The sequence below is a fragment of the Neopelma chrysocephalum genome, unplaced genomic scaffold (assembly GCF_003984885.1).
Source record: "Neopelma chrysocephalum unplaced genomic scaffold, ASM398488v2 Primary Assembly neopelma1_68, whole genome shotgun sequence".
NCBI lineage: Eukaryota > Metazoa > Chordata > Aves > Passeriformes > Pipridae > Neopelma > Neopelma chrysocephalum.
Window position 1 is genome coordinate 2,080,193 of NW_020897727.1, and position 20,794 is coordinate 2,100,986.

At 39.1% G+C, this 20,794-nt stretch overlaps 1 protein-coding gene across 7 annotated transcripts in view; it reads left to right on the forward strand.

Moving 5' to 3' along the window:
* The window catches only part of TOX3 (TOX high mobility group box family member 3), a 79,839-nt gene extending 75,349 nt beyond the window's left edge, over nucleotides 1–4,490 (forward strand). For all 7 annotated transcript variants that reach the window (XM_027685177.1, XM_027685178.1, XM_027685179.1 and 4 more), the window contains 2 exons: nucleotides 839–919; nucleotides 2,632–4,490. In XM_027685177.1, the coding sequence (XP_027540978.1) occupies nucleotides 839–919; nucleotides 2,632–3,372 (822 nt within the window). In that variant the 3' untranslated portion in view covers nucleotides 3,373–4,490. The remainder of the gene's footprint in view (nucleotides 1–838; nucleotides 920–2,631) is intronic.
* The last annotated feature ends 16,304 nt before the right edge of the window (nucleotides 4,491–20,794 follow it).

The following is a 20,794-nucleotide window of genomic DNA, read 5'->3' on the forward strand; positions in this document are numbered from 1 at the left end:
AGGGTTTTTCTTCTTATTATACACATGTAACTTCTGCACACGGATTGAAGGAGGTTTAAAAAGATATCCTTTGTTTACCTGTTGATATTCCATTCAGCTCCCAGTAACAGTTAATAAAAGCTTCAGTGGAAGAGTAGCTTCCCATATAGGATACCTTTTGGCAAGAGATGAATGGTACTTGTTTCTGAAATACATTTGGAAACTTTTGGTATGATGTAGCAGATAATAAGGAACATCATTTAAAGGTGGACTTTAAATTTATTGATGACTGAAAATACAGATTTATTCATTTTTGCCTAACTGTTCTTGTTTAACTCAGTATGATTCTCTCATGCTGGACCTGGCCCAAGTCCAAGCTCTTTGAACCCCCTTTTCTAAAGGTATACAGATGTTTTTACATGTAGGTCAGATATTTGTTTGGGAAAAAAATGCATAGGCATTGTGTACTACTGCTGATACATTTTGGCATCTGAAATGCTCAATGTTCTAATATCCCTGTTACTTAGTTTTATTAAAATACTATTTTCTAGGGAGGTAAAGTGTGCATGGCTAGTCTTGTAAAACAGTTGACTGCTCAGACTGATATCAAACAGCAGCCTTTTGATATTCATGATAATTGACATAAATTGTAGTGCAAGTCCAGGAAGTAGAACTGAAATCTTGTAGCCACCTGCAAGAATATTTAGAACTTTCAAGGAAGAAAAAGCACATCTAACAGTAGAGTGTTTTCAGGGGTTTTAGTCTGTGTTTTTTGTTTCTTTGCAAGTGATTTTGAGAGCATTCTGGCAAAAACATCTTAATAGTTGAAGCTGATGAAATTGTGGTCTCTTTTTAATAGGTATATAAAAGAAAAACTGAAGCTGCCAAAAAAGAATACCTGAAGGCACTTGCTGCCTATAGAGCAAGCCTTGTTTCTAAGGTAAGCCTAATAATGCCTTCCATGTAATGCAAGTGAGCTTTTGGCAATGGTATTTAAATATTTGGTGGTGGGGGGGGAGATGTTATGCAAAATGAAAGCAGCATCCTGGGATTCCTGTCACAGAGCTCTACAAGATGTTGTGCTGCTGCTTGGACTCTGCAAAAACAATTTCATCTTTCTACGTGCATATTAACAATTACCAAAAAAGACCTTTGTAAATGTACATCCTCCTTGAGCTATGGAGGCAAAGTAATGCACTTCAGTACAAAAGTAAAATTCAGTCATGAAAAATATGCTGACCTTCTTACATTAACGTTTGCAAGCTATTTGCAGAGGTTTGTTTTTCCTCAAGTGCTGCTTCTCAAAAGACAGGCTTGCTTTGCGTGGAGCTGGAGAGCAGTTGTTGTGTGACAAAGCTTAAATATTTCTTGCAGGTGAGGGGTAAAAAATGCGTGGTGGCTCTGAATTTGGAGAGTACTTACAAACAGACTGGCAGTGAGCCACATGGAGTATTTTAGTGGATCCTGAGTTAAAATAAAACTTGTGAAGAAAACAAAGCTCTGCTGTCTTATTTGAGAATTTACCTTTCTAGCCGGCAGCACTATCTGGGTTGTAGATCTGTTGCATCTGAATATTGTAAATGAAAAGATGCTTATAGACATCTAAAATACAGGTAAAACATTACCAAGGTGCTTATTTCTCTAATAATATTTCATGAAGATCAATTACCAAAACATATTCAGTCACAAGAAAACAACAGAAGCTGATGATGTCTAACTCCTGAAAATATTTATTTGAATGTACACCTGCAGAGCATTAGTAAATCATACAGAAAGTTGCTGTGTATTTTAATTAATGAATAAAAATACAACAGCACAAATGATACACATCTGTTTTTGAAAGCTGAAAGATTTCTTCTGCTTGTGTTAAGAAGCTGTGTTTTTCTCTTCCTTCTGGGACTTAGATAATATTCTAAAAGCATTTGGTATCACAATGCTAAGTTCAATGGCAATAGGAATTCTAAATATCTTTGAGGGTTTTTATTTTCCCAGTCCTAAGTTCCCTTTTCAAAACCATCAGAAATATTGTCTCCCCAAAACCCTGGGACCTGGGCTGCCAAGTAACTTGTGGGACGACTACAGGTGGAAATACACCTAAAGTCCAGTATTTATCTCATTTCCTCTAACTTAAAATATCCTTGCTGTAGCTTTTTCTGTCAAGTTGGTTGCTTAGAGTAGGGCTGCATCACAATTTGTCACATTCTAAGGTAAATGTCTAAAACATGTCAGTTAAATTCTTGGTAGTTGTACACTCCCGTGATAACTGGTGTGGGGGGTATGCTGCTGTCTCCCAAAGAACGGGGTTTGGTTGTTTTTTTTTAAAACACCTAAATATGGAATGTGTTGTGCCGTTTCTAACTTTCAGCAACAAAATGTATGGGCCATCTGTGACTTTCTGGTGTTGAAAGGGCACAAGTTAGTTTTTTGTCCAAGTAAGAACTGGAGGTACCATATAGGGAGACAGATAAAGAGGTGATGTAATGGATCGGTGGATCAGTGATCGTTTTCAGACTGTATATTGATCTTTTCTGATAGAAAACAAAACATGATGAAGTCTACCAGAGAAGCTGTCACTTTTATTTCCATTTCCATGTAAACAGTAACAATGCTTTTTTCTGTTGAAAAGACAATTATTTTCTTTTCCAAACACAGGCTGCTGCAGAATCTGCTGAGGCCCAGACAATTCGATCTGTTCAGCAAACGCTGGCATCCACAAATTTGTCTTCCTCCCTTATTCTGAATACTTCTCTTTCTCAACACGCAACGGTATCGGTGTCTCCTCAAACTCTTCAACAGCCCCTTCCCAGAGCAATTGCTCCAAAACCCTTGACCATGAGACTGCCAATGAACCAGATTGTAGCTTCTGTTACCGTTGCACCAAACATGCCAACAAACATTGCAGCTCCCCTGATGAGCTCTATGGGAACAAACATGGTGGCAACGCCATCGTCATCTCAAGTCAGTCCCTCGATGCAAAGCCAGCAGCAACATTTACAGCAGCTCCAGCAGCAACAGATGCAGCACATGCAGCAGCAGCAGCAACTACATCAGCATCAAATGCATCAGCAAATACAACAGCAAATGCAGCAGCAGCATTTTCAGCACCACATGCAGCAACATTTGCAGCAGCAGCAGCATCTTCAGCAGCAGATTAATCAACAGCAAATGCAACAGCAGCTGCAGCACATACAGCTTCAGCAAATGCAGCAGCAGCAAATGCAGCATATGCAACACCAGTCGCAGCCTTCTCCTCAGCAGCATTCTCCCGGAGCCTCCCAGATCACTTCTCCCATCCCGGCCATTGGGAGCCCTCAGCCAGCACCTCAGCAGCACCAGTCACAAATACAATCTCAGACACAGACTCAAGTATTATCGCAGGTCAGTATTTTCTGAAGATAAATGGTCTTGCAACATGGCTTTGTGTTGATGGAGGGGGTAGGGGTAAACCATATTTGGCTGAAAACTGTAAATTGTTGATGGTAGTTATGCAGGGATGCATAACAGATCAAATGATCCTCTAAAGTGTCTATTAGATAGGCAATAAAGAACTACAATGTAGCTGTGTATCATCTTTTAGCTGACTATAAATCATTTTGTTTAAAAAAGAAAAGCTGTTTTTCATGTGATGCCTTTTTAATTTATTTAAGCTTTACCTACAATATGTGAATCAACTGGCCTAATAAATACCTGGACCTTATGACTGCAAAATGGCCTTTCAGAGTTATATGCTATAACCCTTGTTTCTCTAAAACTGAATAATGCACTTCAAGGCAGTATGAACTCATGAAGCCCTTAAAGCACAGTTGTAACTACCTGTAAAATGATGATTGGATTTCATACAATCGTACTTGTATGACATGAGTTAGTTGATGGCATTTTTTGTCATGAAAAAATAGAGTAAATCACAGATTTTTGCCAAAGCTCTTAATTTTTTTCTCTCCTAAATGTCTTCAGAAAAACAGATGCAAGTAAGTGGACTTAAATGTTTGACCCAACCTTTCACTTCATTTCTCCAAATAAACCTGCCATAGTTTGTAAGAAAATATATATTGACATTTACCCTCTTATGTTAATTGAATTACAGAACAAATGTGAATATTATATTCTGTGTCGAAGTGATGAGTTTCAGATTTAATACACTGTATTTTTAAAAGGGAAATGCACTTAAATAAAACTGTTATTTCAGAAAGCTAAGACAAGAAATGCAAGAGTTATTAATACGCTGTAAAACCAGTGGAATATTTAAATGAAACTCCACAACTGAATAATCAATGTAAATATTTTCTTTAAAAGTTGTAAGTTTTCATATCATGTGTTGTAAAGTTTTCATAAATGAGGCTTTAATGTAAACACTGGTAACATGATTTATTAATTGCTACATTGCTTATTGTGTTTTTATGCTGTTTTATACTTTTTTATGAGTTATGATAGCAGCAATTAAGTTGTTTGTATTTTGCTTATCTAAAATAAATGCTTTTATCTTGCTATAGAATAAACACATTTCAGTAAAACTGATGAACCGTAAGTCTTTGATAGAAAAACCAGAAATATTTCCTTCTGCAAACATTTTCTTGGACATGTTTTTAACTGCTTTGGGTTTTTATCAAACATGCTGAGTAAACAGGTACCGATCAGATCAGAGCGAGCGATCGGCTCTTGTATCCACCAGGATGCTCCGATGAAGAGTCCCAGGCACCTTCTCTGGGGTATCTGCAGCTTCAGAAGGAGGAAGCAGGTGGTAGAGTCACAAAGCAGTCATGGTGCCTTCCTTATGTTGGTCTGCAGGAGCAGGTAGTGGACCTGTCTCTCAGCAATAGTGTTCAGAGATGCAACTCAGCACAAACTGTGGTTTTCTGTGAGCGTTTCAGATGTGAACACAGCTACTGCTGTGGGCTTCCCTCTGTAAACCTCCAGCTCTTGACTCAGGCTGGTCCTGAGTTCTCTGACTTTTGTTTTCTTATAGAAGTAGAACATGATGGAGGTGGGGATGGAGAGGGCAGGTGTTTTGTGTGAAGGGTTTGGAGACGTTCACATCCAGTGTGTTATTAGTGCTGTTCGTATATTTTTGCTCTGGACAGAAAAGAGATTCTTTGTTTTCTTCTTTCCCTCCTTTGCCTGCAGTATCTGTGCTGTGAGTGCAGTCTGACCACTATCCCCAGTTGTCTGGCATGATTAATTACAGCATCTGTCCTGTCAGAAGCTATAATGAAGAGGTCTTGATAAAAATTGCAAATTACCATTGGCAACAATCTTAAACTGCTTATGATAAAATGAAAATTAAAAACAGCAAGTGTCAAACCTGAGCAGAATCCTAATCCTGGTTGAGGTATGGCTACCATGCTCAGACCACAACCCAAAAATAATGGAATACAGATCCCCAAAAAGTTGCAGCCAGACTTGAGGGAAGAGGTACTATACCACGTGAGTTTACTCATAAAGAATTCATCTTTCAATATTTCATCATCCTCCGGTACTCTGTTTATTATGTACAAATATTGAACAGCAAGAGATTCTAATTATAAATTTATAGATTTCTTGGAGCAGAAAAAAATCATGTATAAATTGAAGCTTTTCATAATAGGTGTTAGTTGACAGCTACCCATGCTCCTAATAGCCTTAGCATGATATCTAATAATGTCTGGGATGGAGGGTGTTTATTCCAAGAGCAGGGAAGCCTGTCTGCATCAGAAATGGCACAACAGAGGCTGGTTGGGAGAGATTTTGTGTGTGTCAGTTTTAACCAATGTTACATAACAAAGGGAACCATTTTATAGTCATTTTTGAAACCTTTAGACAAATGTCTTCAGAAATAATTGCTAAACTGCATGTGACAGTAATTGTGTATTAGTTCTATAATTGTCATTTTGAAGACCTATGAAGTATCGTTGGAAAAATGTCACTAGTGATAAGAGTTAATTACAACTGAAGTCTGTTTTCAACTATTTGCAGCGAGAAGCAGGTGTTATTACACTCATTAAATGGTTTCATAAATCCTGGGTTTTATCACATTTGATAAGAGCTGCTGAACTACTGATGTTCAATTCCAGGAAAAATAGTTTTAATTACTGCAGCTAAAAAAAAAAAAATATTAATAATCAAGCAGGTCTTTACATTTTAAATATCAAAATTTGAATCTTGAAAAACTGGAACATCCCCCTGCTTGCTACAAAATTATATTTTACATTACCCACAATAGCATATTGCAGAACATCTTGTGTTTCAAACTGTTCAAGTTTGTGTTCATGTTCCTTAAGTCTAAGTGAATAACTGTGCTGTCATAGGTCATAAATAAAACTGTTAGTTTAAATCGCTTGATATGCAACTTATACAGGAAAAATGCAATAATCCGTATGATTTCAGTGTCTTGCATGGTTTAAAGAATGTTTTCCTTCATAGCATTTACAAGCACTTAACTGCTCCCTTCTTTTCCCAAGGTTTCAGATGCTTTATCACCCCGGTTAACCACATTCTACTTTCACATTAACCCAGGTTGACACATGATGAAAGAACATAAGGAGGTTTAATTTTTAGCTGACACAGGGTCATTAGTTTCTAACTTGGAGAAAAAAGCCTTTAAATACCTCTGTGCAACATAATCTCAATTTTATATTATCACCTGACCATTGTGGTTTGCAGGACAGATGGATTAAATATCTCAAGTTTAACCACAAGTCTTGCACTGACTCTTTTCAATGGGGATTCCTATTTGAATGGCTCCTTTTCCATTTCTCACTTCATGGAGTATTTTGCAGCACTGGACTGCATTCTAACCTTTCCCTCCCCCCTTTGTTTGGCTTTTGTTTTGCAACAGCTGTTATTATCGTTTTTGGTCAGCTGTGATTGCTGGAGGCAAAATAGGACCAGATGGTGTTTTGCTATGCATGAATGGCGAGTTAGAGGAGTTTAGATTGAATAGGCCAAGTTTGAATGGTGTCTATGCACCACCTGCCCTCTTCAGCAGCAGCACACACATCATAGGAGCATGATCTGTCTCAGACCTACTAGAATTGGATGGGAATGGAGAGCGCCTCGTTGGATTTTCTCCATATTTATTGATCTTCCATGCACTAACAGCATAATGCAGTACACAGTCAATTTGAGTTAATTGGATATGACACAGCATGTACATGTAATCTATCACCAGAGTCTCCTGGTACACTTTAGGTTTTGCTGCCACAAGAACATGCAGTATTAGCCTGCATTAATAGGCTAAGTGGATGGAAGTAAAACAGGATCATTGTAGGGTTTGATTTAACAAAATATACTGTAGGTTTAAAATTATACCCTTGAAACTGCCAGAGATGCAGTTAACTATGAACATTTCCGATTTGATAGACTGGACTGAGTATTTTGGCACAGAACAAAATATATGTCATTCCCATACATTTCTGCAAAGTTTGCCAGTGAAATTGAAATGAACATAGGGAGCAGCATAAATAGGGATGGGCTGGTGCTGTTCAGAAGAGTAGCAAAGAGCTGCTTTGGTATCCTAAAACTTGTCAAAAAGGTAGAATTTAAATGTTACATATATGTAACATTTATGTTATTTATCTGTTGTATGTTGCATTAAGGTTGTCAAAGACATGGACTATAGAAGAGTTGTGCCTGGACGTTACAGAATAAAATACATATGTTATGAATAATGAGTAAAATATATAGCAATAATATATAATACAGAAATTACTTGAATTGTCACAGCAGTTGGATGTTTCAAAGCCTACTTAATATGTAACTGAGGGTTGCGCTCATGCTCTAAGTTGGCAGGAGCTGCTCACTCAGCGTCTTTGTCTGTGGTGTCAGGTAGCCGAGTGAGCTACTTTATTATGAAAATTGCATCCAACTGAAAAAATGCTAAATATTTTCAAGTGCCTGTGGGAAAAGCTAGGTTTGTATTAAAGGATTTGGTTCTTAAAGTCACCAAGAAGTTAATGCTTCTCAGGTGCATCGGAGGGAGAGAATTTTCGATTATAATACAAAAATCTTTCAAAAGTGAATGTATTGCTTTGAACAAGCTGCTCTGACACTTCAATAGGCTATGTTGGAGATTTATAATACATTCTGTTTACCTCAGTTAAAAGCCAGAAGTGGTATTTTAAATAGCGGGTTTTGTCCAAGTTTCTGCAGCATTAACATCTTCAGCCCACTTCAACTAGTGGAGAATTTTCTTGTAAGGTTTGAAATTAAATTTATTTGAATCTTCTAGGTAAAAAAAATTGAACAGATAATTATACTTGATGTGTGTAGTTATATGGACACTTCCTACAGATATCTTTTATTCCCTTTCCTCTCTGGGAATATCTTTATGATGCAGTTCCTTTGGTCTATTATTTTCTCCAAACTGGAGTTACTATTATTTTAGCTCTGCTGCTCTAATTGTAACAGAAAGGCTTTGATCCAGCAAATCACTTTAAATGAGTGGATAATTCATGTATATAAGTAGTAATTTCATTAAAGTGTCTACTTATATGCTCCATTATACAGTTGCTCAAGTACTTTCATAGATCAGGGGTCTAATTGCAAAATATTGTATTTGTTTTCCAAACAGTTCCAAGTATTGATAATAAGAATAATCAGAACCTAAAAGTAATACAGTCTATCTTACATTTTTGGCGCTTTCTTTTATTAAATTCTATTCTAAATAAGTCACAGGTTTCATTTTCAAGTACAGGTATCTAACCTTAGTGCTGGTTCAATGGCTGTGAATCATCATAAATGTGTAAAGAATAAACCTGATGGTGAATTGTATTTGCAGTCATTTAAATGGTCTGCTTCTGTGCACAGGTCTGAAAACCTCTACCTGGATCAGCAGTCACAGCTCTTGACTGAGCAGATGCCTTAACCAAATATTTGTATTTACAAAACAGAGAAGTAAATGCAGGCAAACAAAGCATCAGGATACCTGCTGGCAATATTTGTGAAGCCTAAAGGGTGTAGTTTACTGCAGGCTAGTTTATTTTAATGCTGTATCCCACAGTGTACTGATAACAAACGTATACATTGCATTAGTATGAAGTACATAAACAATAAATCCCTTGTGTCATGATTTTCTCACTGGTTACAGACGGTTAATTTTGGAATTGGTTTTGGTGTTCCACAAATCATGAGAATTGGCCATTATATTTAAAAAACACTAAATAGCTGTACCATTTCTTACTTTCTTTCCTTTTTAATTTTGGAAGTGCAGAACATTGTGTCTGAAAATTTGAGCTCTCTTTGGAAAATTCTGCTCTGTCAGCTGTTGATCAGGGGATTCTCACTTCTGCCCCAGTGTGTGTGTGTATATGAGTATAAACTGATAGTAGTGAGCAGTCCATGTGTGCATTCCAGCCTCATGTGAAGGTGCCATGCCCTGGGTGCCCATAGCACAGGGTACTGAGCATTTAGCTGTGGCATGGGACCAAACAGCTGTGTAGCTGCACTGTGCTATCAATCAAATCATATTCCCTGTTCCTCCCACTTCTTCTCACTTTTCCTGTCCTCCCTTTCCACATTTCTCTCTGCTTTGCTAAGCACAGGAGCAACCAGGGCTCACTTCCCCATGCTAACTCTTGCACTCTGCTCCTGCCTTTCCACCTGTGGAAAGCTTGTCCTGAAGAGCTTCTCCTCTTTCAGACCCCCTTCATGTTCCTCCTGTTCCTGTGGATCACAAGGAAATTAATAGATCATGCACATACACAACACATATATGTTTTAATAAAGAGATGTCCAGATGTGTGCTCTTAGTTGTATGTGGCAAATGTCTAAAATATACTTAAGTCTAAGGCATGCATTTGAGGATTTTTGGGTTAACATGCTTAGGTGCTTTGCAGCATGCAATGCCAAAGGATTTGGTTACTGCTCAGCATGTCTTGGCACTGACAGAATATAGATGGAGCTAGTAATAATTATCATCCTTGTGTAAACAGACTTTCTACCTTATAGTATTGGGGCAGACAAATCTGTAAGTGTTTTGGTCATTTACAGCAGATAACGTATTATGGCAGATCTTGAGCTCGTGGTGAAATACATGTAATTCCAAGTGTCAGTTTAGATACTTGTGTCTCTATAAGGGCTGAGCAGTCTTTCTTTTTTCCTTCCTTTTTTCCTTTAACCCCATGCAAATGAAATCCTTATCCTTCACTTCAGAAAACGGCCAGAGCTTGCTAGCAGGCTTGGACAAATTAAACATCTTTGAACAAAAATTATAATAAAAATGTAATATTCTCACATTCACTTCTGTTGATGTTTGCTGAAGCTGTACTTGGCTGTAAACTGAAGGCAGAGTTCTGATTATTTCTTTCCATTTTCAAAGCTGCTGATCAGCAAAAAAAGAGTCAATGCATGATTCTGCATCTCTGCCCGTTCAGCTGCACAACAGGCAGCTCCCCACTGGGAATCGGTGCCAGTCCCAGCACTGCAGGGCACGGCAGGACGTGGATGTGTGGCTGCAGAACAGGTTCCATGTTTATGTCATTTCACCTCACTTTAGTGTTAAAAGTCACTGCAAGATATAACTGATCATTCCAAAGGGAGCTGATCAGCCCGTTGTGGATTACTGCATCTTCTGGCCAGCGGTTGTGTAACTGCAGCCACTTAGCGGGGCAGGAGATCACCCCTATGCCAGTAGGCCAAATTCTCTGCATAAGCCACACCACTGGACCTACTATAAATTAAAACCAACTTTGCAGTGTACTCAGGGCTAAATAAGAGGCCATGAAGCCAGTAGAAATAATCCTAGTGGTTTCAGGAGACTTTGGCCAGGGCTTAGCTGAAAATGGACACAAAAAAATGCAGCCATTATGAACAAGCTTGTAATTTTTTTCCAATGACGTAGGAATATTTCTTGCAGAAAGAGAATTCGAATGAAAGGGAGGAACAGCAGTTTTCCTTCTGAATTGAGAAAATGAAAACTGTTGGGTGTGTGTTGCTATCACAGCGAAGTGTTTCTCTCCAGGCTCAAATGTTTCAGCATGTAAACAGCTTCCACTGAAATCTGCAAAGTGCCTGTGCAGAACATCTGGGAAAATATTTGTGATTTAAATGCATTAAGGAAAATGATAATGTTATTTGACTTTGGTTAATCAATAACAGAGGAGAAATATAATGCTTTAGTTTGATTAACCTTCTGCCAACACAAAGTCAATGAAATCAGAAATACTTTGTTCTTTTTTTTAAATGTGCAGAAATCATGGTGGGGTTTCATTTCGGGGAATGTGGGGGTTTTTCCCTATCATTATCTGTATATTTTATCTGCAGTTTCTTGCTTTAGAACAATGTATTTGTCCACTGTAGACAAAATATGCACTTTGTTCAATTCCTTACTTGAGGTCAAATTCTCTTGAGGAGAACAAGTGTGGGTTGTGTAGCTGTCAAAAGAGGGTTTAGTGCTTGACCCTAAGAAGCATTCAAAGCCCAGATCTCTTTTTTTATTGCTTTTCATTTTCATTGTTTGTACTTCATACTTAAGAAGGGGCCTCTGCAGCAGGGAAAGCTCCTGCTTTGGTATTCACAACTAGCAGCCTTCTACTGAAACACCTCAAAAGCTTTTCACAGCAAGAATTTGGAAACCACTGCTCTGTGTCAACTGCTGGTGCATAATCACACCCGCACACGGAGGGACCGGGGCAGGATGTGGTGATGCACGTGCTGGATGGAGCCCAGGGAGGATGGGATGGAGGTGGAGCCAGGGATTTGGGGCATATGCATAAATGTTCTGGTAATAAACAGAAAGTACAGGAGATCTGTAAGCTTGGATGCAATAAAGCAAGAGTGTGAATCCAAAAGGGTGAGTTACTGAATTACTGTTGTTTACAGGAGGGTACAGACAATCTCGCTGGATGCTCACTGAAAAGTTGATGATATACTTTTATATATCTGTGCTCCAACAGAAGCTGTCTTACATTCTCTCCAGATGGTGTTTATATAGTGTACACAAACTCAGAGTTAGAAATAGCCATAAAAAAGGCCGGAGATTTTGTGTAATTATTCACAATTACAATCGTGTAATTGGAAAGTGTAAGTATTGTATTACATTTGATTTTATAGAACTACAGTGCCATTATACTTGTAAAAGCTGCTGCCAGAATGAGGTGCCTTATTTGTAAAAAATGCAAAATACTTGCAGTGTTCCTAAGTGAGCAGGAGTTTTGGTTAACATACAAGTGTGGTAAAGGTGATTTCAAATCCTTTCCGTCTGGGTTGGCAGGACTGTTGGCCTTATCTTTTTTATCTCAGGTAGTAACTCACAGTTCTCCAGGGCCATTCCAAGGGAGCCAGGAGCACAAGAGGACCAAACAAACAGATGGACTGAGATACCAGAAACCTGAGCAGTGGAGGAAGGTCACCTCTTTGGAAAGTTACACAATCCTTGTGGGAGCCTGTCTGTGGCAGGGCCATGGCTCCCATATAGGGTAATTTCAGGTGCTGCCAGGTGGGAGGTGGGCACTGCACAAGCCTCATCCCTGCTGCTAAAGGCATGAAGCAGAACTAAAGAAAAGGAGATGACTAGATGATTGGTCATCTACATGAATTGGGACAGACTATATATACTATGTATTCTAGGATAATTTGCACCCTTAAGAAACTAACAAAGAGCTGCCCTACTCAGAACAGAGACTTCAAACAGGCATTCATATGGGGAAGCATGGTTTTGATTAGACAGATCTCCAGTCAACATCTGGGAGCCAAGGAAATGCAAGTGTACATGAGCACTTTGTATCAGAATCATCTGGTTCAGCAAACCAAAAGCATTTCACAGGGTACTGTCTCGATAGTGAACACAGGAAAATCAAAGTTGAAAAAGTCAAGAAACCACACAATGAAGAAATAAATTAACTTTCAGGTTATTTGAGAGTACTGGGAAAAAAACAAAACCAAAACCCCTGAAACAAAAAATCCCAATCCCAAAAAAACAGAGACAAAGAACACTCTCAAAATTATAACTGTGTGAGCTTTCATGTGCAGCAGAAATTCCTCCAGACTTGTATTTGTTGCTTATAATATTCAGCTGGGAATAACATGACAGGCTTGCAGTGTCCCTGCAGGGCACAGTGCACGTGCAGGCACTATCCAAGCCTTGTTCTTGAGGGCAAATGTTACTTTCAGTTTGTTACCAGTGGTTCAGTACTCTCATTTTTATGCAGACTTGAGGCCACATCATTAGTCTCTGATGCTTGTTCTCAACAGCCAGCCAGTGCCAGCCAGGCAATGTTGATGGTAAAGTGACTTTCAGGATCATCATAGAAAACCCCTGAGACATGAGGAACCTTCATTGTGAAATGGGGCTGTGGGCTTGTGAGGCCCTGCTGTGGGTCAAGGGCATTTTGACTGTTGGCTGGGTCAGATGTGAGGAAATCAGAATTATGGATCCCTCATCCCTGGAAGTGTTTCAAGGCCGGGTTGGATGGGGCTTTGACCAGTGTGGTCTAGTGGAAGATGTCCCTGCCCATGGCAGGGGGGTTGGAACTAGATGGGATGATCTTTTAAGGTCCCTTCCAACTCAAAACCATTCTATGATTCTGTGATTCTTTTGCCTTCAAACACCTTCACTAGAGGATCCAGAGCTACAGCCAATACTAATTTGTGGAAATAATTATTTTAATGCATATGCAGAAAATGTTACGTGTCCCCTGTAAGATTAAAAGCCTAGGGAGAAGGTAGGGACGGGAGAGAGATGATTTCCATGTAATCCTGTGTGTTTGATTATTTGATGTCTTTCTGTTCCTGATGCAAAGCTGTTTAAATTGCAGCATCTTGGGTCAAGGATAGAGTTACAAAATCCCTGCTGTTCTTGGGTTGGTAGGTACTGTAACATGGCACTGATCTATCTCATAGGCCTCAGCCTCTGTACACCACTGAAAAATGATTGGTAACAAGGCACTAAGGAGAAAGATGGGACTGGGGTAATGGGTTGGAAATGCCCACAAAAAGACAGCGGTTCCAGGGGTTCACTGCCATCCTCCCTGTTGGTGTAGTTTGGTGGGTGAGAAGTGCAGCATTACTACATGGATGTTCAACTGGCTGATTTTGTGATGGATGTTGGGACTGGGATTGGAATTGGGATTGGGTGTGAGCATGAGCCCCTGTGGGCTGGCCTGGTTGTATTTCAGCCCTTACTGTGCACTGCAAAAGCACGTCTTCAGGCCTCTTGACATTCAGGTGATACCAATTCAGCACATGTTTAGATGTAAAAATTTGCTTAAATTTCATAAATTTTAATTGCAAAAAAATTATAAACACCAATAAAAGCCCAGGTCAAATCAAACCATTCTAAGTGTCCCATAGGTATCAATGGCCTCTGTCAACCCTTGAACCTGGAGATAAGCTAATGGTACCTGTGGCCTGCCAAGAGACCATTTCTGATTACCAGCATCCTGACACTTTACCTTGTTCTCCTTGGATTCAATGGCTCTTAAGCACATGCTCAAAGTTAAGCTCCTTATGAGGTATGTTCCTGAGTATGAAACATAATTAGGATTTAAGAACAGTAGAAGAGCCTGTAACTACTCATAATCCATCTCTTCTTTCTCCAGACCTTGAAAATAGAAATAATGAGAATTCCCAAAGGATTGATGTTTTATATTAGCTTTTGGTTTTGTTAAGGATTTCACTCTATAAAAGTGAAGTGAGAAGAAAAGTTTGTTACAGAGGTTTTTGTTAAAACTGAAGCAGCAGATTTAATAGGTGACTTCATGAAAAGCTGAACCAGGTCACTGTTTTTCTTGGAGAGTAATTAACGTCTGGGTTGTTTAAATGCTGATAACTGCACCTATTTCTTTAAAACATCCTCCTGGGTTTCCTGTGTGGAAAAGCAGAGGGTGAGCGGCTGATCGTCTGCAGCTCAAGGCAAATGTTGCTGCTACTGAGATTTGCTGGTCAGGTACTGTAAGAAACTGAGTCCTTGGAACAGAGTAGACAGATGATTCCTCTGTGAATTAAACAGCACTTGAATAAAGACTCATTAACCCATTACAGTATCATATATAGATGTACTTTTAGTGTAGCACCACTGAGATTTTAGCCATCACCTCTTGAAATCCATTGTAAAGCTCACAGTAGCTGTGATGCTACTGGACCAAATTGATAGAGCAGCTTTGGTACTTTTGTAACGTAAAAGAATTATTATAGCTCAGAGCTGTGCTTATATGCTTGCTGGCAGAGAGGTGAAGGCCATTTGACTCAGAGCCCAACACAGTCCTCTTTAGCTTTGCAGCCCCATGGGACTGATTGTGAGCAATGCTGAGGTTGGGAAAAATTTGGGAATGAAAAAGTTTGATGTTGAAAGAGTTGATACTGTTTCCCCTTATAGTATGATTTGAGTTATGTATTTGTGAGTGCAGTGTCTTGCTTTCCACACGTAGGCAATTAAGCAGGCAGTAATTACAAAAAAAAGTGCTGCCTCCACTATCCCAGTATTTGGTGGCAAAGCAAAATCAGTATTGCTGGGGTTTCTGTCTTTCCATAAGAGTGGGATTAGATTCTCTTCCCTACTCCTGTCCCACTTTTGGTATATATACAGCTTTTTTAAGCAATACAGATTTGCTTTAAAAAAACCAACCCAGCAGCATAAACCAAAACCAACTGTGTTCATTGAAGCGTTTTGTACATCATAGCTGCTACTTACCATTCTTATTCATCTGGCGTTTGCAGAGAAAGCCTGTCTTGATATCTTGAAGGCACTTTTAATGAGTACACATCATGAATTTTCCAACTGCTTTTAGATTGAAAATGATTTCCTTTCTATTTGTCACAGAATCATGCTATTTTACATATTAAAAGGTTCTTGCACACCTCCCTGGCACCTGGATTGTAAGTGATTATTGGCTATTGTAGTTTGAAAATGAAAGTTTGTAGAATTTAGTTCAATCCTGTTCAACTAAATAAAAAGTTAACTTCTGCTTAAAATAAATAAATAAATAAATAAAACTGCCACATAGCTACTGTACTCTACAAAGCAGCTAAATACCTCCTTTGACATATTCATGCAAAAGGTTGAATCCTGCACTCTTTTTCTGTACAGCACCTGTACCACCCATCCCATTGCTCCTGCAGAATAGATAGTCATCCTGTCGGAGTCCTCCTGACAGGATGCTAAAAGTTTATGAGGGTTCAAAGGGTAGACTGGTCAAAGTCATCAAGGAAAATCCATTCAGGTTTCTTCAACACAAAGACACCATTTCTGGTTTGGGAAGCCCCCTTGGTAAAATCTGTGGGAGACTGGAAGGCAATCTGGGAAAACAGCTTGTTGTGGATGTCTTGTGCTTACCTTCATACCAGAGCAGCTGGAGAATGGGCTGGGTAAACCTTTGCAACCTCTATTTTTAATTCTTGTGTTAAAAAGACTAATTTTAAGACCAATGCAAAGGTTACTCTGACTTTGGGAAGTTTCAGAATGGGGAAAGGAAATCTGGGTTTCATGAACAAACTCTTTAGGCAAAATCCATGACAATGGGAGATGAAGTGGGAAAAATTACTACATCGAGTTAAGGTAATCTCTTCCAAGCCTTAAGCTTAATTGCCAAGCACTGAGCAGTAACTACTAATTTTCTTTCTTTATCAAACTGTAGGTACATTAACAGTATTTCCTTATTTTGTTGTTCAAATACTACTAAAGTTGAGTACACTCAGCATTGACCTGTCCCTGCTCTGCCGAACTGGCCAGGTAACTCAGTTGCAATGGGAACAGATGGAGGCTTCTGCCTGTAAGACCATGGCTCCTATTTGATCACCATTGGGTGACTTTACTGACTTCACAGTTTGGTATGAGAAAATAGTGCATATCTTGGTCATAACCTTGTAAAACTTCATTTAAAAATATTGGAGTGAAGAGAAATAATGAACTGTCTCTATCCACATTAAATAGATAATTAAGAATATGAATACTAGGAAGGCCAATCTAAAGAGTTACTGATTGATTTGCTGCAAGTTGCTGTGAACTAGGTCTTCATGGAGGAAAAGAGGATTACAATTTAAAGATTGTAATTCAATCTTAGAAATTTGTACCATTTCCCATTCTCATTACATTTGCAGGAATTAAGCACTTCTGTCACACAATTTAGCATTTACTAGGATAAAAGGGATTTATTGTTTCTGTTGTTACTTACTTTGACAATCATACAGTCAATGCCAGAGAGCAGCCAAAACCATTGTTATTTTTAATGTAGGTCGGTGACATGCTTTACTGTCTGGGCAGACATGGCACAGAGTGGAAAGGACCGTGTCCCATGGATGGCCTGAAATGAAAATCTTGCCTTCATGGTTAACAAACTTCAGCCATAAATCTGCTGGCAAGCAGCGTGCTTCCCACCACGACCCCTGGAGAGCGAACATCCTTCCAGCATCGCAGGGGCAACATAGTTAAAGGGTGCTGTTTCTCTGTGGTGTGGTTGCCTATGCTTTGAGCACTTTTCAAGTGTTCCCACTCTGAATCCAGTGGGTCTGGTTTGTGGTCAGACTATTAATAGTGGCCTTTGAGTGGATTCCTTGAAATGGGAGGCTTGGCAGACTCCTGGCAGTTCTCCGGGCTTAAGCAATTTAATGCTGGTGCCCAATGAGTAGGATCTGGCATACAGTCTGCTCAGTGTTCATATTTAAGGACAAATTTGCAGACAGGGAGCAGAAAAATTACTTGATTTTTAGGCAGCTATGACATATGGCTGTTCAGTTTTTGTCTGAGGTCTTTACAGAGAGATCTTGTTTTCCAAAACTGACCAGCAGAGAATATGATGGCAGTTCTTATTGGAAAACAAACACAGCTCTATTTATGCAGAAAAGTGTTCTGTTTGTTAATGATCTTATGTAGGTAATAGCTAGAAGTAGTGATGGTAATTCATTGCTTGGAACACATTTACCCAAAATACTTGTATTTATTTTTAGAGAAGATGACATATACTGACTTGTTCAATACAGATATAAAGAAATATCTGCTGTGTTTTACAGAACAACTGTCTTTATTCTCTCTTTTCCTTTGTCCCTTGAGCTTTAGAGTATGACTATTTAATTAAAAAGATTGAATGAGAGACCAAGTTTAATTTTTTCTAAACAATAAACTCCAACATATTCAACAATGTCTCATGCCTTCCTGGCACTTTGACGTACGCCTGCAGCAGAGTCTATTGAATTTGGTATGTGACTAAAATCTAACAAAGAACACTGTCTACTGAACTTTAAATCTGCTTGGTTAAATCATTCAATGTGCTGTACAAGTTGTACAGCTGAAACTGAAAATAAGCAGAGCCCTTACAAAACACAGCCAAGAAGCAGCTTAGCTAAAATTCTCAAGATACGACTTAGGAGCTTTGGAGTATTTTTTTTACAGTAAAAAAAACCACTGAAAAGGTTACTTCATATGAATTAATCTTATTTTTTTCTCTTTTTACTTACTACTACTCCATTAGTACTTAAATTAAAACCGTGAGAAATGTGTTTGGTGGGATCCTTACAACCAATTGCCACAATGATTGTTATTTGGGTAAATACATTACTGCAGAACTCTGTCTGACTGGGCTGCAGAATTGGCTTAGCATTGACAACCATACAGTTAGACAATAAATCCTTCTTCTGCAGGATGTAAAAAAAAGCCCTCTGAAAAATAGAAGTGCTTTTTTGCATCTCCAGTACATCTGTTTGTCAGACAGTACTCTGCAGGGGAGACACTTCCATCTATTGGCACACTGTAAATAATAAATAAAAATAACAATAAGGCAGTACATTATCACATTTAAATAACAAATAAACAAAATAGAAGGCAACACTCACTGGCCATCAAGAGATCTATAAAGACTACATTTCATGCTAGATAGGTTGTAGAGGAATGAACAAAAGAAGATGAGAATACTCTCAAAAATCTGGTGAAATACTGTTTGTTATAAATCCTAGGCTAGGGATTCAGCTTTGGTCAAATTCTGTTGAAAGCAGTGATTGGAAATAAAAAGTGGGGATATTTATGAGCTGTTTAATACAATAATCTGAAGCCATGTTAAATTTAAATGACCTGTTCCACATGGAGATTGCACCCTGAATTATATCAGGGCAGTTATAATGAAAATAGCAGGTGTCCTATTGCTTTTTGGTCAATTACCGTACTTAATGAATGAAGCATTTTTTTTATTACAGTTTAATTACCCAAGATTGTTCAGCTCACTTGCAACATCTGTTTTTTTGCAAGGGCCTACATTTTAAACCCAATTTTTTTTTAAAGTAGGTCATCTAGAGCTCAAAGAGCTTGATCCAGGACTGTGCATATGAACTTCTGTGGGAGGTGAGCCCCAGTGTCAGGGACTGCATCCTCTTGCATTTCAGACTGGAGCCATTGCATCCACGTCGGGGCAGACATCTTTCCACCTTTTCACTTTTTGCTGGAGCTGTGTGTCTCAGCACCGTGTTTCTCAGCACCAATAACCATGACCATCAGCAGCAGAACAGTGGGATTAATACAAATACAGTCTCTGGTTTTAGGCTGTGACCTGCACACGTGTGAAGTCAGTTGCCTTAACCACTGAAGAAAGAGTTCCTCATATACATTCCCTGGATGCCTGTCCTGACTGCTCCTTCTGTTGCTGTACCCCAGCCAAAATGCTCAAGTGGTACTATTCGCCTGGACACTCCCAGCCTGGTGGGATCTAGCCCAAACAGAAGGGACCCAGCTCTTACAAATGGGATGTTTGGATACCACAAGAGTGCTTCACTGCACTGTGTAGCCTTGGCATATTCATTGCAAAATATCCTTATGGCTCACTGGGCAGTAAATACCTGTGGTACTGAGATGCACTCCTGCTACTAGAAGGCATCAACTCAACAAATGAATTATTGAGTAAAACTCTATGGTCAGACTAAGTAATCACAGTGATCCCTTCTGGCCTTAAAATCTATTATCTAAATTCTCATTTACCCTAAGGCCATTTTACCCCCCTCTAGCAATATAAATGGACCTTAAGGATTGAATGTTTATATTCCCTCTGAGGTATCTTTATGTTGCCAGAGATGCCTCAGTAACCTTTGTGTGAATGAGAATGAGGAGCTCTGAGTCCCTCAATTGCCATGTTGGAGGTTGGCTCAGGGGCTGGGGTTTTGCTCATTTCTGTGGTTTTCCTTGTCAGATCAATACATGTAGACTGTTTGGGAGTCCTTGACTTAATATTTTATTAACATTGATTCATGTAACTTTGTTTATGCCTTTTGTGCTGGGAATTGACTAAATAATGACATAACCAATTGACCCACCTGCCTTTGGCACAGTGCTCATATCAAGGTGTGTATGTTTCCCAAATGTGCTGTGAAATCATACCAACCTGTGGAGAAGTGAAAAGAAACCAAAGAGTAAATCTAAAATGGTCTGGGCTGTAAGCTTTGAAACAAGTCCTAACGGCCTCAGCTTTCTCTGATTGTTGGTGAATCCCAGCTGGTGCGAATCCGAGGGGCACCAGGAGCCCAGTGTGAAAGTAGAACTGCTTGATCTGTGGGCTACCTATTAGTTTTATTGTGGCTGTACCTCCAAATTTAGGTTTTCTGCATTAAAAGCTGGAGTAGGATGGTCCTGATGTGCAACACGTGCGTGCACACTCCAGTAGCAGCTTCACCTTTCTTGTTGTCTAAACATGATCTAATAATAAACAAAAATTCATGGTGGGTGCTTGGATGAGATTAACATCTGCTCACTAATCTGTTTCTAAACTGCGTAGTGGCTCTTCCACATCAGCTTTTCACTTGGATGAAAAGATAGCAAAAAATAAAAGAGAGGAAAAAAAAGTCAAAAGAGAAATTCAGATGCTTCAGATTCCTGCTGGATAAACGCTGGCATTTGGTGGTTCCTGGAGCACAGCGCTGTACAGAGCTCTTC